At 51.4% G+C, this 17,777-nt stretch overlaps 1 protein-coding gene across 1 annotated transcript in view; it reads left to right on the top strand.

The window, feature by feature from the left end:
- Nucleotides 1-2,674: 2,674 nt before the first annotated feature.
- The window catches only part of SUMO1 (small ubiquitin like modifier 1), a 33,064-nt gene continuing 17,961 nt past the window's right edge, over nt 2,675-17,777 (top strand). The window contains exons 1-3 of the mRNA XM_038749094.1: nt 2,675-2,814; nt 12,704-12,778; nt 15,167-15,244. Coding sequence (XP_038605022.1) covers nt 2,803-2,814; nt 12,704-12,778; nt 15,167-15,244 — 165 coding nt within the window. The 5' untranslated portion in view covers nt 2,675-2,802. The remainder of the gene's footprint in view (nt 2,815-12,703; nt 12,779-15,166; nt 15,245-17,777) is intronic.

The raw sequence follows: 17,777 nt of genomic DNA, 5'->3' as shown, positions 1-17,777 counted from the left end.
TTATTTATTTATTTATTTATTTATTTATTTATTTTACTTGCACATAGCTATTCTATTTATTTTATTTTGTTAGTGTGTTTGGTTTTGTTCTCCGTCTCCCCCTTTTAGACTGTGAGCCCACTGTTGGGTAGGGACTGTATATGTTGCCAACTTGTACCTCCCAAGCGCTTAGTACAGTGCTCTGCACATAGTCAGCGCTCCAATAAATACGATCGATGATGATGTTAGACTGTGAGCCCACTGTTGGGTAGGGACTGTCTCTATATGTTGCCAACTTGTACCTCCCAAGCGCTTAGTACAGTGCTCTGCACACAGTAAGCGCTCAATAAATACGATTGATCGATTATGTTATCATTATTATAATACTATATATTATTATTATGATTATGATGACCCCAGCCCCTCCATCCTGACTGGGGGCAGCAGCCGGTGTCACCCTGCTTCTCCTTCCCTTCTGTTGGTTTTTATGGCCTTTATTAAGCCCTTAACAAGTTGCTAAGTGCTTTTGTTATCATTTGTTAAGAGCTTAACAAGCCGCTAAGTGCTCTTGTTAACACCTGTTAAGCGCCTAACAAGTTGCTAAGTGTTTTTGTTACTATTTGTTAAGCGCCTAACAAGTCGCTAAGTGCTTTTGTTAACACTTGTTAAGCGCCTAACACGTTGCGAAGTGTTTTTGTTACTATTTGTTAAGCGCCTAACAAGTTGCTAAGTGCTTTTGTTGACATTTGTTAAGCGCTTAACAAATACCTAGAGATGAGACAGGACGGCCCCGCCCCTTCCCTGCCCAGGCCCCGCCCCCAGAGCAGGCCCTGTCCAATCACCGGGCCGCTCCCCGGCCTCGTCCAATCACCGGGCCGCTCTCCGGCCCCGCCCCCGCCCCTTCCCTGCCCAGGCTCCGCCCCCAGCGCCGGCCGGGTCCAATCACTAGGCCGCTCCCCGGTCCCGTCCAATCACCGGGCCGCTCCTCGGCTCCGTCCAATCACCGGGCCACTCCCCGGCCCCGCCCACTCCACGCCCCGCCCCCTTTCCCTGCCCAGGCTCCACCCCAGCGCCTGCCCCGTCCAATCACCGCGCCGCTCCCCGGCCCCGTCCAATCACCGGGCCGCTCCCCGGCCCCGCCCACTCCCACACCCTGCCCCCTTTCCCTGCCAGGCTCCGCCCCCAAAACGGGCCACTCCCACTCCCCGCCCCCGCCCCTTCCCTTTCATTCATTCATTCATTCATTCAATCGTATTTATTGAGCGCTTCCTGTGTGCACAGCACTGGACTAAGCGCTTGGGAAGTACAAGTTGGCAACATATAGAGACGGTCCCTACCCAACAGCGGGCTCACAATCGACAAAACAAAACATACTAACAAAATAAAATAAATAGGATAGCAAATATATACAAGTAAAATAAATAAGAGTAATAAATCTGTACAAACATATATACAGGGGCTGTGGGAGGGGAAGGAGGTAAAGCGGGGGGGGATTCATTCACTCATTTATTTATTCATTCATTCATTCAATCGTATTTTTTGAGCGCTTACTGTGTGCAGAGCGCTGCACTATTCATTCAATCGTATTTATTGGGCGCTTACTGTGTGCAGAGCGCTGCACTATTCAGTCGTATTTATTGAGCGCTTACTGTGTGCAGAGCGCTGTACTATTCATTCAATCGTATTTATTGAGCGCTTACTGTGTGCAGAGCGCTGTACTATTCATTCAATCATATTTATTGAGCGCTTACTGTGTGCAGAGCGCTGTACTATTCATTCAATCGTATTTATTGAGCGCTTACCGTGTGCAGAGCACTGGACTAAGCGCTTGGGAAGTACAAGTTGGCAACATATAGAGATGGTCCCTACCCAACAGCGGGCTCACAATCGACAAAACAAAAGGTATTAACAAAATAAAATAAATAGAATAGCAAATATGTACAAGTAAAATAAATAAGAGTAATAAATCTGTACAAGCATATATACAGGGGCTGTGGGGAGGGGAAGGAGGTAAGGCAGGAGGGATTCATTCATTCATTTATTCATTCATTCAATCGTATTTATTGAGCGCTTACTGTGTGCAGAGCACTGTACTGTTCATTCAATCGTATTTATTGAGCGCTTACTGTGTGCAGAGCGCTGCACTATTCATTCAATCGTATTTATTGAGCGCTTACTGTGTGAAGAGCACTACTAAGTGCTGGGGAAGTACAAGTTGGCAACATCTAGAGACGGGCCCTACCCAACAGCGGGCTCACAGTCTAAGCGCTTAATAAATGCCGTCATTATTATTATTATTAGAAGTGAGAGACAGACGACAAAACAAAGCATATGAACAAAATGAAATAAATAGAATAGTAAAATCGCCGGCCCCGCCCCCAGCGCCGGCCCCGTCCAATCCCCGGCTCGCTCCCAGGCCCCGCCCCCAGAGCGGGCCCCGCCCACTCTCCGGCTCCGTCCAATCACCGGCCCGGTCCCAGGCCCCGCCCCCAGAGCCGGCCCCGTCCAATCACCGGGCCGCTCCCCGGCCTCGTCCAATCCCCGGCCGCGCCCCGCACTGCGAGCCCCGCCCACTCGCCCCCTCCCGCCGGTGTGCGAGGGAGAGGGGTCGGGGAGCGGAAGTGACGCAGGCCTCGGCGGCGGAAGTGGCGGCGGCGGAAGTGGCGGTGGTGGCGGTGGCGGCGGTCGGGGGGCGCCCGGATCGCGGAGCCCCGGGGCGGACGGACGGACGGACGGAGTGAGGAGACACCACCCACCGACCGACCGACCGACCGACCGGCGGAGTGAGGAGACCCGGCCCCCCCCCCCACCCCTCCCGCCGACATGTCTGACCAGGTGGGCCGCCGCACACACTCGGGCGCTAACGATGCGGCCCGCGCGCACACACTCCCGACCCCCACCGCGGGGGGGCGCCGGAGGGGCAGTGGGACTGAGTGAGTGACCGTGTGGTAGGGGGAGTGTGAGTGAGCGTGTGGGGCCGAGTGTGAGGGCGAGTGTGAGTGAGCGTGTGGGGCTGGGAGTGACTGGGTGGAGGAGGGGGTGCGGGGCGGAGTGTGGGAGTGTGAGTGACTGTGGGATAGTGAGTGACTGTGGAAGGGGGAGTGTGGGACCGAGTGTGGGACTGGGAGTGAGTGTGTGGGACAGGGAGTGTGGGACTGAGTGTGAGGGGGAGTGTGAGTGAGTGTGTGGGACGGGGAGTGACTGGAATGGGGAGTGCGGGACTGAGTGTGAGGGAGAGTGTGAGTGAGTGTGGGACTGGGAGTGACTGTAGGGAAGGGGGGAGTGTGAGTGAGTGTGTGGGACTGGGAGTGACTGGAATGGGGAGTGCGGGACTGAGTGTGAGGGAGAGTGTGAGTGAGTGTAGGACTGGGAGTGACTGTTTGGAAGGGGGGTGCGGGACGGAGTGTGAGGGGGAGTGTGAGTGAGTGTAGGACTGGGAGTGACTGTGTGGAAGGGGGTGTGTGGGATAGTGAGTGACTGTGTGGAAGGGGGAGTGTGAGTGACTGTGTGGGACTGGGAGTGACTGTGTGGAAGGGGGAGTGTGGGAGTGTGAGTGAGTGTGTGGGATAGTGAGTGACTGTGTGGAAGGGGGAGTGTGAGTGACTGTGTGGGACTGGGAGTGACTGTGGAAGGGGGAGTGTGAGTGACTGTGTGGGACGGAGTGTGGGACTTTTAGACTGAGCCTTTTAGACTGTGAGCCCACTGTTGGGTGGGGACTGTCTCTATGTGTTGCCAATTTGTACTTCCCAAGCGCTTAGTACAGTGCTCTGCACATAGTAACCGCTCAATAAATACGATCGATTGATTGATAGTGAGTGACTGTGGAAGGGGGAGTGCGGGACTGAGTTTGAGGGCGCGTGTGAGTGAGCGTGTGGGACTGGGAGTGTGGGACTGGGAGTGAGTGTGTGGGACAGTGAGTGACTGTGTGGAAGGGGGGGTGCGGGACTGAGTGTGAGGGGGAGTGTGAGTGAGTGTGTGGGACTGGGAGTGACTGTGGAAGGGGGGGTGCGGGACGGAGTGTGGGAGTGTGAGTGAGTGTGGGAAAGTGAGTGACTGTGGAAGGGGGAGTGCGGGACTGAGTGAGGGGGAGTGTGGGAGTGGGAGTGAGTGTGTGGGACTGGGCATGACTGTGTGGAAGGAGGGGTGTAGGACTGAGTGTGAGGGGGAGTGTGAGTGAGTGTGTGGGACTGGGAGTGACTGTGTGGAAGGGGGAGTGTGAGTGAGTGTGTGGGACTGGGAGTGACTGTGTGTGTAAGGGGGAGTGCGGGACCGAGTGTGAGTGAGTGTGGGACTGGGAGTGACTGTGTGGAAGGGGGAGTGTGGGACTGAGGGGGAGTGTGAGTGACTGTGTGGGACTGGGAGTGACCGTGGAATGGGGAGTGCGGGACCGAGTGTGAGAGGGAGTGTGGGAGTGTGAGTGAGTGTGTGGGACTGGGAGTGACTGTGTGGAAGGGGGAGTGCGGGACCGAGTGTGAGGGGGAGTGTGAGTGACTGTGGGACTGGGAGTGACTGTGTGGAAGGGGGGGTGCGGGACTTAGTGTGAGGGGGAGTGTGAGTGAGTGTGTGGGACTGGGAGTGACTGTGTGGAAGGGGGGGGGTGCGGGACTGAGTGTGAGGGGGAGTGTGAGTGAGTGTGTGGGACAGTGAGTGACTGTGTGGAAGGGGGAGTGCGGGACCGAATGTGGGAGTGTGAGTGACTGTGTGGTACTGGGAGTGACTCTGTGGAAGGGGGAGTGTGACTGAGTGTGAGGGGGAGTGTGAGTGACTGTGGGACTGAGAGTGACTGTGTGGAAGGGGGAGTGTGGGACTGAGTGTGAGGGAGAGTGTGAGTGACTGTGGAACTGGGAGTGACTGGAAGGGGGAGTGCGGGACGGACTGTGGGAGTGTGAGTGAGGGTGTGGGACTGGGAGTGTGTGGGAAGGGGGAGTGCGGGACCGAGTGTGAGGGGGAGTGTGAGTGATTGTAGAACTGGGAGTGACTGTGTGGAAGGGGGGGTGCGGGACTGAGTGTGAGGGGGAGTGTGAGTGAGTGTGTGGGATAGTGAGTGACTGGAAGGGGGAGTGCGGGACTGAGTGTGAGTGAGTGTGTGGGACAGTGAGTGACTGTGGAAGGGGTAGTGAGGGACTGAGTGTGGGAGTGGGAGTGAGCGTGGGGGACTGGGAGTGACTGTGTGGAAGGGGGAGTGTGAGTGAGTGTGTGGGACTGGGAGTGACTGGAAGGGGGAGTGCGGGATTGAGTGTGGGAGTGTGTGTGGGAGTGGGAGTGAGTGTGTGGGAGTGTGTGTGTGTGTGTGTGTGTGGGAGTGATTCTGGAAGGGGGAATATGACTGAGTGGGAGTGTGGGAGGGGGAGTGAGTGTGAGGAAGGGGAAGTGCGGGACTGAGTGTGTGGGACAGGTAGTGTGTGGAAGGGGGAGTGCAGGACTGAGTGTGGGAGTGACTGTGGAAGGGGGAACGTGAGTGAGTGTGTGTAAGGGGGAGTACGGGACTGAGTGTGGGAGTGACTGGAAGGGGGAGTGTGACTGAGTGGGAGTGCGTATGAGTGGCAGTGTGACAGTGTGTGAGTGGGGCTGAGTGTGTGTAACTGGGAGTGTGGCTGAGTGTGGGAGTGACTGGAAGGGGGAGTGTGACTGAGTGGGAGTGTGTGTGAGTGTGGGACTGTGAGTGAGAGTTTCATTCATTCATTCAATCGCATTCATTCAGTCGCATTCATTGAGTGCTTACTGTGTGCAGGGCACTGTACTAAGCGCTTGGGAAGTACAAGTTGGCAACATATAGAGACGGTCCCTACCCAACAGTGGGCTCACAGTCTAGAGGGACTGAGTGTGGGAGTGACTTTGTGTAAGGGAGAGTGTGAGACTGCGAGTGAGTGTGTGTAAGGGGGAGTGGGACTGAGCGTGGGAGTGACTGTGTAAGGGGGAGTGTGAGACAGTGAGTGTGTGTAGGGGAGTGTGACAGTGTGGGAGTGACTGTGTAAGGGGGAGTGTGACTGAACGTGGGAGTGACTGTGTGTAAGTGGGAGTGTGAGACTGAGTGTGTGTGTAAGGGGGAGTGTGACTGTGTGTGGGAGTGACTGTGTAAGGGGGAGTGTGACTGAGTGGGAGTGTGTGTGAGTGTGTAATAATAAAGATGGTATTTGTTAAGTGCTTACTATGTTCCAAGCACTGGTCTAAGCGCAGGGGAGGTGACAAGGTGATGAGGTTGTCCCACGGGGGGCCTCACGGTCTTCATCCCCATTTTACAGATGAGGGAACTGAGGCCCAGTGAAGTGACTTGCCCAAAGTCACCCAGCTGACAGTTGGCGGAGTCGGGATTTGAACCCACGACCCCCGACTCCAAAGCCCGGGCTCTTTCCACCGAGCCACGCCGCTTCTCATAAGTGTGAGTGTGAGTGAGGGTGACTGGGTGTGAGTGTGCTAGGGGAGGGATCCCTGCCCGTGCCCGGGCCTAGCGCTGCCCACTGCACACTGGGAGCAGCCCCTTGCTGGCTAATACTAATAATAATAATAGTAATAATAATAATAATAATAACAATGATGGCATTTAAGTACTTACTATGTGCAAAGCACTGTTCTAAGCGCTGGTGGGGATACAAGGTGATCAGTTTGTCCCACGTGGGGCTCCCAGTCTTCATCCCCCTTTTACAGGTGAGGGAACTGAGGCCCGGAGAAGTGAAGTGGCTTGCCCAAAGTCCCACAGCTGATGTGGCGAGGTGGGATTAGAACCCATGACCTCTGACTCCCAAGCCCGGGCTCTTTCCACTGAGCTACGCTCTGTACTAAGCGCTGGGGTGGCTACAAGCCAGTCGGGTTGGCCACAGTGCCCTGTCCCACATGGGGCTGGCTCGCAGTCTCCCTCCCCATTTTACAGAAAAAACCATCCCCTTTGGGCAGTGAGTAGAAAGAGCCTGGGCTTGGCAGTCAGAGGTCGTGGGTTCAAATCCCGCCTCCACCACTTGTCAGCTGTGGGACTTTGGGCAAGCCACTTCACTTCTCTGGGCCTCAGTGACCTCATCTGGAAAATGGGGAGGAGGACTGTGAGCCCCACGGGGGACAACCTCATCACCTTGTATCTACCGCAGCGCTTAGAACAGTGGTTGACACACAGTAAGCACTTAACAAATACCGTAATTATTATTATTATTATTATTGTTATTATTACGAGGAGAGTTAGGGCTTTCAGTCCGACAGATGAGGGTGATCTTGCCGGCCCCTTAAAGTTTGCCTGGCATCTGGGAAGCAGCGTGGCTCATTAGGAAAAGCCCAGGCTTTGGAGTCAGAGGTCGTGGGTTCAAATCCTGGCTCTGCCAACTGTCAGCTGTGTGACTTTGGGCAAGTCACTTCACTTCTCTGGGCCTCAGTGACCTCATCTATAAAACGGGGATGAAGACTGTGAGCCCCGCCGTGGGACAACCTGATCACCTTGCAAGCTCCCCAGCGCTTAGAACAGGGCTTGGCACATAGTAAGCGCTTGGGAAGTTGGGAAGCAGCGTGGCTCAGCGGAAAGAGCCCGGGCTTTGAAGTCAGAGGTCATCGGTTCAAATCCCGGCTCTGCCACTTGTCAGCTGTGTGACTTAGGGCAAGTCACTTCACTTCTCTGGGCCTCAGTGACCTCCTCTGTAAAACGGGGACTGAGGCGGTGAGCCCCACGTGGGACAACCTGGTCACCTTGTAAATTCCCCAGCGCTTAGAACAGTGCTTTGCACATAGTAAGCGCTTAATAAATGCCATTATTATTATTATTATTATTATTATTAATAATAATAATAATAAATGCCATCGTTATTATTATCGTTCAGCAGGCCGGCCGCTGGGACTGCCAGGGCACACCTCCGCGGCCGGATCCCACTGCCTGCCCAACCGCAGGGTGGCCAGAGCAGGAGTCCGGTGGCTTGGGGGCCAGTGGCATCATTCAAGCGCTTAGTACAGTGCTCTGCACACAGTAAGCGCTCAATAAATACCATTGAATGAATCGCCCGGGTGGCTCCTTGACCTCAGGGGCAATCACCATCCTGCCATCAGTAGGGAGGACAAGAGCCCCGAGGCCGCCGAGATGAAGCCATTGATGGGTGTTGTACAAATTCAGGGCGGGGCGACCATTGTCATTCACCTTGGATAATAATTGTAGCATTTGTTCACGGCGCTGACTATGTGCCAAGCACTGTACTAAGCACTAGGGTGGATACAAGCCAATCCAAGGCCCTACTGAGAGCTCACCTCCTCCAGGAGGCCTTCCCAGACTGAGCCCCTTCCTTCCTCTCCCCCTCGTCCCCCTCTCCATCCCCCCATCTTACCTCCTTCCCTTCCCCACTGCACCTGTATATATGTATATATGTCTGTACATATTTATTACTCTATTTATTTTACTTGTACATATCTATTCTATTTATTTTATTTTGTTAGTATGTTTGGTTCTGTTCTCTGTCTCCCCCTTTTAGACTGTGAGCCCACTGTTGGGTAGGGACTGTCTCTATATGTTGCCAATTTGTACTTCCCAAGCGCTTAGTACAGTGCTGTGCACATAGTAAGCGCTCAATAAATACGATTGATGATGATGATGAGAGGAAGGAAGGGGCTGTAGCGACGAGGCTGCAGTGGGTAGGGAAGACAATCGATCCCTAGTCTTCCTTCCTCTTTCCTTCCCGCGCCCCAGTTTTCTGGCCCGGCCCAGAACTTGTCTTTGGAAGCCCCCCCCTTGTTTTCAGAGGGGAACCCAACACATTTCAGGTCCGCGGACCACCCCCCTCCTCTCCAGGAACTCCGAGGGCTCTGCCGTCGTTTTCCTCAGGGCCTGGAAGTGACTGGGGTTGGGAATCCGGCCGGGCGGGGCTCCGTTTCCTTTGCCCCCAGCCTCGTCGAGCTTTAAGACCCCCGCGAGACTCGTCCACGTCCTTTCCTGCTGGAAAAGATGTCTCGAGCTCGCCCGTGGCTTGTAATAATAATATTGATGGTATTTGTTAAGTGCCTACTACGTGCCAAGCACTTTTAAGCGTGGGGGGGGATACAGAGTGATCAGGTTGTCCCACGTGGGGCTCACAGTCTTCATCCCCGTTTTCCAGATGAGGGAACTGAGGCCCAGAGAAGTGAAGTGACTTGCCCAGAGTCCCTCAGCTAAGTGGCGGAGCCGGGATTAGAACCCACGACCTCTGACTCCCGAGCCGGGGCTCTTTCCACTGCGATGCGATGATGGCACACAGGCCAGTGGAGCCCGAATGTTTTCTAGGAACGGACTCGGAAAATCGAAGCAGTGTGCAAGGGTCTTTTGTGTCTTCCAGGGGGCCGGGCACGGGGAGCCCTTCCGTACGGCCTCACCCCTTCACCCCCTCCAGTTTGGGGAGCAGGGGTCGCCCTGCCCTCTCCCCCCACCCTGGTACCACCCAGCCCACACACTTTCCCCCTCTAATTGGAGAAGCAGCGTGGCTCAGTGGAAAGAGCCCGGGCTTTGGAGTCAGAGGTCGTGGGTTCAAATCCCGGCTCCGCCACTTGTCAGCTGTGTCACTGTGTCACTTCTCCGTGCCTCAGTTCCCTCGTCTGTAAAATGGGGATGAAGACTGTGAGCCCCCCCGTGGGGCAACCTGATCACCTTGCAACCGCCCCAGCGCTTCGAACGGTGCTTTGCACGTAGTAAACGCTTAATAAATGCCATCATTGTCATTATTATTGTTAATGCCATCTCGTCTGTCGGTCTCTTGGTCCCGGCTCGTGACCTCACGGTGGCCCAGGAGTGGCACCGAGAACCCAAGCGAACCCCTCTCACGGAGCGCTTTCTGAGGAAGGGAGAGGACCTCGTTCCCACTGCCACCTCTGTAGCGGATGATTCCCAAATCTCCACCCTGATCTCTCTCCTCCTCCGCAGTCTCACATTTTCGACGTCTCTACTTGGATGTCCCACCGACACCCCAAACAACGGGTCTCTTATCTTCCCACCCGTATCGTATCCTCGGGACTTTCCGGGCACCATAGATGATACCAATCCATCAATCGTATTTATTGAGCGCTTACTGTGTGCAGAGCACTGTACTAAGCGCTTAGCACTGTACCACCATCCTCACAAGCCCGTATAGTGTCATCCTCGACTCCTCTCTCTCGTGCAACCCACCTGTTCAGTCCGTTACTAACTCCTATCGGTTCAACCTCCACAACCTTGCTCAAATCCATCGTCTCCTCTCGAAAGGCTACCGCGTTAATCCAAGCACTTGTCTTCTCCCACCTTGATTACTGTCCCTGCCTCCCGTCTCCCCCCGCTCCGGTCCATACTTCATTCTGTTGCCTGGATCATTTTTCTACAAAAACATTCAATATGTGTTTCCCCACTCCTCGAGAACCTCCGGCGGTGCCCATTCACCTCCGCATCAATTAAAAGCTTCTCGCCGTCAGCTTTAAAGAACTCCTTACTCCGCTCCTCGGATTCCAACGTACTCACTGTGCCTCGATGTCTTTAATCTCGTCCCCGACCTCTCACCCCCCTCCTGCCTCTGTCCTGGAATACCCTCCCTCCTCATATCAGACGATCACTTTCCCCGCTTCCCAAGCCTTTTTGAAGGCTCATCTCCTCCAAGAGGCCTTCCCCGGCTAGGCCCTCGCTTCCTTCTCTCTCACTCCCTTCGACGTCATCCTTGCCCTTGGATAAGAGAAGCGGCGTGGCTCGGTGGAAAGAGCCCGGGCTTTGGAGTCGGAGGTCATGGGTTCAAGTCCCAGCTCCGCCAGTTGTCAGCGGTGTGACTCGGGGCAAGTCGCCATCCGCCAAGCTCGCTCTCTTCCTCCCTTCAAGGCCCTGCTGAGAGCTCACCTCCTCCAGGAGGCCTTCCCAGACTGAGCCCCTTCCTTCCTCTCCCCCTCGTCCCCCTCTCCATCCCCCCCATCTTACCTCCTTCCCTTCCCCACAGTACCTGTATATATGTATATATGTTTGTACATATTTATTACTCTATTTTACTTGTACATATCTATCGTATTTATTTTATTTTGTTAGTATGTTTGGTTTTGTTCTCTGTCTCCCCCTTTTAGACTGTGAGCCCACTGTTGGGTAGGGACTGTCTCTATATGTTGCCAATTTGTACTTCCCAAGCGCTTAGTACAGTGCTCTGCGCATAGTAAGCGCTCAATAAATACGATTGATGATGATGATGATGAAGTCACTTCTCTGGGCCTCAGTTCCCTCATCTGTAAAATGGGGATGAAGACTGTGAGCCCCCCGTGGGACAACCTGATCACCTTGTAACCTCCCCGGCGCTTCCAACAGTGCTTTGCACATAGTAAGCGCTTAATAAATGCCATCATTATTATTATTATTTGCGCCCTCTGTTCAGCCCTCCCTCAGCCCCGCAGCACTTATATATTTATGAACGTTATTGTCTGCCCCTGCGCCTCTAGCCTATAAGCTCGTGGCGGGCAGGGAACGTGTCTACCAAATCTGTTCTGTTGTACTCTGCCAAGCACTTACTACAGTGCCCTGCACACGGTAAGCGCTCAGTAAATAGGATTGATCGACTGATCGAGTGTCACCGGTTCCGTTTTTAGTCGGTGTGCCTGCCAGTTGCCAGGGGGCCGGAAATGGCAGGAAATTGTCGGAGTCCATCCGGAGTCCCGAAGCCTGTATTTGGCCGGCTGAGGATTCATTCATTCATTCAATCAATCGTATTTATTGAGCGCTTACTGTGTGCGGAGCACTGTACTAAGTGCTGGGGAAGTACAAGTCGGCACCCTAGAGAGACGGTCCCTACCCAACAGCGGGCTCACAGTCTAGAAGGGGGAGACGGACAACAAAACAAAACATATTAACAAAATAAAATAAATAGAATAAATATGTTCAAGTAAAACAGAGTAATAAATATGTACAAATATATATATATATATATATATACATAACAATATAACAGATACATTCCCTGCCCCCCACAAGCGTACAGTCTAGAGGGTCTGTACAGTTGTTCTGTCCCCTGTGTGACTGATTCTGATATGGCGCAGGATGTTTTTATGCCACTTAATAATTTTATCCCCAGGGTGCTTCATACACTCACTCATTCAATCGTATTTATTGAGCGCTTACTGTGTGCGGAGCACTGTACTAAGTGCTTGGGAAGTACAAGTCGGCACCATAGACGGTCCCTACCCAACAGCGGGCTCACAGTCTAGAAGAGGGAGACGGACACCAAAACAAAACATATTAACAAAATAAAATAATTAGAATAAATATGTGCAAGTAAAATAGAGTAATAAATATGTACAAACGTATATACATAACAATATAACGTGTCCTGGACTGCTCACAGAGGCGGCTCAGTGGAAAAAGAGCCCGGGCTTTGGAGTCAGAGGTCATGGGCTCAAATCCCGGCTCCGCCAATTGTCAGCTGTGTGACTTTGGGCAAGTCACTTCGCTTCTCTGTGCCTCAGTTCCCTCATCTGTAAAAATGGGGGTTAAGACTGTGAGCCCCCCGTGGGACAACCCGATCACCTTGTAACCTCCCCAGCGCTTAGAACAGTGCTTTGCACATAGTAAGCACTTAATAAGTGCCATCCATATTATTATTAAAGTGGCTTGAGCGTGGGTCTGGAAAATCAGAAGGACCCTGGGTTCTAATCCTGACACCTCCGCTTGTCTGCTGGATTACTCTGGCCGAGTTACATCGCTTCTCTGGGCGTCGGTTACCTCATAAATAATAATGTTGGTATTTGTGAAAAAATTTCTGGTAGGAAGTGAGATTTTTTAATCATCTTTTCCTTTCAGGAAGCGAAACCTTCAGCTGAAGACTTGGGGGATAAGAAAGAAGGCGAATACATTAAGCTCAAAGTCATTGGACAGGTGAGTTACACCGCTTCGCCAGTGTGCATTTTAGCACGTGCCCGTCCAGATGGTCGGGGTTGGTTTTCTTTTCCCCAAACCTGGTGAATGGCCGCACCCCAGGGAAAAGGTGTGATTTGTGCCAGGGGCGTTGGAAGGAATGACAATTTGTTGTTTCACTCCCCGTGCGTCCGTTGATGAGAAGGCGGCCAAGTTTAAGGCAAAATAAACCATGGTCCGATATAGATCTTAGTTCTGGGAAGCGTTTTAGTTCGGGATGTGGAAGGTGGCAAATTCTGTGCGCGTAGAAATGGACTGATGGGGATTCACCGCCCGGATCCTTCGGGACTCCGGTTCTGAAGAAGCGGAAACGTGGGAAGGCCGACCCCTGGAGAGTCTTTTTTGGAGCATGGGTTTCGGGGAGCGATGCCATCGTAGGAACTGTGGCCCGGGAGGTTTACAGGGCGGTGGTCGGGAGGCTCGGCCCGGTCAGCCGGGGTCTGCCTTAGGGCAGAATCCCGTACTCTGGCGACAAGAACGCAGGCCTTTGAGTTAGCGGACGTGGGTTCTAATCCCGGCTCCGCTACTTGTCTGCTCTGTGACCTTGGGCAAGTCACTTCACTTCTCTGGGCCTCAGTTCCCTCATCTGTCAAACGGGGATGAGGACTGTGAGCCCCCCCGTGGGACAACCTGATCACCCTGTAACCTCCCCAGCGCTTAGAACAGTGCTTTGCACATAGTAAGCACTTAATAAATGCCATCATCATTGTTATTATTATTATTATTATTATTATTATTACCGTGCCTGGCACATAGTAAGTGCTTAAAGCAGTGTGGCTCAGTGGAAAGAGACCAGGCTTGGGAGTCAGAGGTCGTGGGTTCGAATCCCGCCTCCACCACCTGCGGAGCCATGCTGCTTCTCTCAAGTACAGTATGTAGAGATCCATACTGTATGCATTTACCTAAACGCCTGTCTCCCCGTCTAGACTATAAACCCATAATGTCATTCGTTGGTTGTTGCTTTTTTACGGTATTTGTTCGTATTAACTTAACGGTATTAACTTCTCTGAGCCTCAGTTATCTCATCTGTCAAATGGGGATTAAGACTGTGAGCCCCACGTGGGACAACTCAATCACCTTGTACCTCCCCCCAGCGCTTAGAACAGTGCTCTGTAGGTGATCAGGTTGTCCCTTGGGGGGCTCACAGTCTTAACCCCCATTTTACAGATGAGGTCACTGAGGCCCAGAGAAGTGAAGTGACTTGCCCAAAGTCACAAAGCTGACAATTGGCGGAGTCAGGATTAGAACCCATGACCTCGGATGCCGAAGCCCGGGCTCTTTCCACTGAGCCACGCTGCTTCTCTAATGCCTGTATTGCTGTCTGTCTCCCCCCTTCTAGATTGTGAGCCCGCTGTGGGCAGGGATGGCCTCTCTTTGTTGCTGAATTGTCCTTCCCAAGCGCTTAGTACAGTGCTCTGCACACAGTAAGGGCTCAGTAAGGGCTCAGAGAAGCAGCGTGGCTCAGTGGAAAGAGCACGGGCTTTCGAGTCAGAGGTTCGAATCCCGGCTCCACCACATGTCTGCTGTGTGACCTTGGGCAAGCCACTTAACTTCTCTGGGCCTCAGTTACCTCATCTGGCAAATGGGAATTAAAACTGTGAGCCCCACGTGGGACAACCTGATCACCTTGTATTCCCCCCCCCAGCGCTTAGAACAGTGCTTTGCACATAGTAAGCGCTTAACAAATGCCACCAATAAATAAATAAATAAATAAATACGATAGAATGAATGAATGATGCCTGTTCCATGTTTTGCTATCTGTCCTCCCCCCTTCTAGACTGTGAGCCCGCCGTGGGCAGGGAGGGTCTCTCTTTGTTGCTGAATTGTCCTTCCCAAGCGCTTAGTACAGTGCTCTGCACACAGTAAGCGCTCAATACGATAGAATGAATGAATAAGCGCTTAACAAATGCCGTCATCATTATTATTATTGTTATTATTATCCGGGAGGGAAGAAGACACGGCAGAACCGAGGTCCCGTTGTCTGGGTCAATCAATCCATCAATCGTATTTATTGAGCGCTTACTGTGTGCAGAGCACTTTACTAAGTGCTTGGGAAGTACAAGTTGGCAACATATAGAGACGGTCCCTACCCAGTAGCAGGTTCACAGTCTAAAAGACTCGGGTCCCTCCGAGTTTATTTTTCTAACCAACTGACATAAGGAGTTCAGCGAAGCAGACCCAGTTGCTTGCAGCGAAGACAACAAGGACTGTAATACGCCCGCTGCGGGCAGGGGATGGGTCTGTTTATTGTCCTGTTGTACTCTCCCCAGCGCTTAGTACAGTGCTCTGCCCACGGTGAGCGCGCCAAAGATCTGACAGAGTGGTAACTTCTTTCTCTTCTGTTCTTAGGACAGCAGTGAAATTCATTTCAAGGTGAAAATGACAACGCATCTCAAGAAACTCAAAGAATCGTACTGTCAGAGACAGGTTGGTAATAATCCCGAGAGCCCAATCACCTGCATGGTTCTCTCTCGCCTTTCCCACGTCCCTTGGAGGAAGGAGTTGGGAATGGAGACTTCTCCAGTGGGAAAAGACAAAGGACGCACCAAGTCTTGTCAGTCCTTAGACGTCGAGGTCTGGGAAGCAGTCGGAGTCAGGGGACCTGGGTTCTAATCTCGGCTCCGCCGCTTAGCCTGCTGTGTGATCTCGGGCAGGTCACTTCACTTCTCTGGGCCTCAGTTCCCTCATCTGTAAAATGGGGATGAAGACTGTGAGCCCCCTGTGGGACAACCTGATCGCCTTGTAACCTCCCCAGCGCTTAGAATAGTGCTTTGCACATAGTAAGTGCTTAATAAATGCCATTATTATTATTACTTCACTCCTCTGGGCCTTGGTTCCCTCATCTGCAAAATGGGGATTAAGACTGTGAGCCCCCCGTGGGACAACCTGATCACCTTGTAACCTCCCCAGGGCTTAGAACAGTGCTTTGCGCACAGTAAGCGCTTAATAAATGCCATCATCATTATTATTATTACTATTACTTCACTTCCCTGGGCCTTGGTTCCTTCATCTGCAAAGTGGGGATTAAGACTGTGAGCCCCCCGTGGGACAACCTGATCACCTTGTAACCTCCCCAGCGCTTAGAACAGTGCTTCGCATATAGTAAGTGCTTAATAAATGCCATTATTATTATTATTATTACTTCACTCCTCTGGGCCTTGGTTCCCTCATCTGCAAAATGGGGATTAAGACTGTGAGCCCCCCGTGGGACAACCTGATCACCTTGTAACCTCCCCAGTGCTTAGAACAGTGCTTTGCGCACAGTAAGCGCTTAATAAATGCCATCATCATTATTATTATTACTATTACTTCACTTCCCTGGGCCTTGGTTCCTTCATCTGCAAAATGGGGATTAAGACTGTGAGCCCCACGTGGGACAACCTGATCACCTTGTAACCTCCCCAGCGCTTAGAACAGTGCTTTGCATGTAGTAAGTGCTTAATAAATGCCATCATTATTATTATTACTTCACTTCTCTGGGCCTCTGTTCCCTCATCTGCAAAATGGGGATTAAGACTGTGAGCCCCACGTGGGACAACCTGATCACCTTGTAACCTCCCCAGAGCTTAGAACAGTGCTTTGCACATAGTAAGCGCTTAATAAATGCTATTATTATTATTATTATTATTATTATTATTATTATTATTATTATTCACTTCTCTGGGCCTCAGTTCCCTCATCTGCAAAATGGGGATTAAGACTGTGAGCCCCCTGTGGGACAACCTGATTCATTCATTCATTCATTCATTCAATCGTGTTTATTGAGCGCTTACTGTGTACAGAGCACTGGACTAAGCGCTTGGGAAGTACAAGTCGGCAACATCTAGAGACGGTCACTACCCATTAGCGGGCTCACAGTCTAGAAGGGGGAGACAGAGAACAAAACAAAGCATATTAACAAAATAAAATAGAATGAATATGTACAAATAAAATAAATAAATAGACTAATAAATCCGTACAAACATAGAGACGGTCCCTACCCAACAGCGGGCTCACAGTCTAGAAGGGGGTGACAGAGAACAAAACCAAACATATTAACAAAATACAATAGAATAAATATGTACAAATAAAATAAATAAATAGACTAATAAATCCGTACAAACATAGAGATGGTCCCTACCCAACAGTGGGCTCACAGTCTAGAAGGGGAGACAGAGAACAGAACAAAACATATTAACAAAATAAAATAGAATAAATATGTACAAATAAAATAAATAAATAGACTAATAAATCCGTACAAACAGAGACGGTCCCTACCCATTAGCGGGCTCACAGTCTAGAAAGGGGAGACAGAGAACAAAACAAAACATATTAACAAAATAAAATAGAATGAATATGTACAAATAAAATAAATAAATAGACTAATAAATCCGTACAAACATAGAGACGGTCCCTACCCAACAGTGGGCTCACAGTCTAGAAGGGGGAGACAGAGAACAAAACAAAACATATTAACAAAATAAAATAGAATAAATATGTACAAATAAAATAAATAAATAGACTAATAAATCCGTACAAACATAGAGACGGTCCCTACCCAACAGCGGGCTCACAGTCTAGAAGGGGGAGACAGAGAACAAAACAAAACATATTAACAAAATAAAATAGAATAAATATGTACAAATAAAATAAATAGAGGAATAAATCCGTACAAACATATATACAGGTGCTGTGGGGAGGGGAAGGAGGTAAGGCTGGGGGGATGGAGAGGAAGGAGGGGGCTCAGTCTGATCACCTTGTAACCTCCCAAGCGCTTAGAACAGTGCTTTGCACATAGTAAGCGCTTAATAAATGCCATTATTATTATTATTACGAGTAAAATAAATAGAGTAATAAATGTGTACAAACATATCGACAGGTGCTGTGGGGAGGGGAAGGAGGTAGGGCTGGGGGGGATGGGGAGGAGGAGAGGAAAAAGGGGGCTCAGTCCGGGATCCTTTTAACCTTCCTCCGTCCGCTT

The sequence above is a fragment of the Tachyglossus aculeatus genome, chromosome 7, assembly GCF_015852505.1.
Source record: "Tachyglossus aculeatus isolate mTacAcu1 chromosome 7, mTacAcu1.pri, whole genome shotgun sequence".
Classification (NCBI taxonomy): domain Eukaryota; kingdom Metazoa; phylum Chordata; class Mammalia; order Monotremata; family Tachyglossidae; genus Tachyglossus; species Tachyglossus aculeatus.
This window is presented reverse-complemented; position numbering and strand designations above follow the sequence as displayed.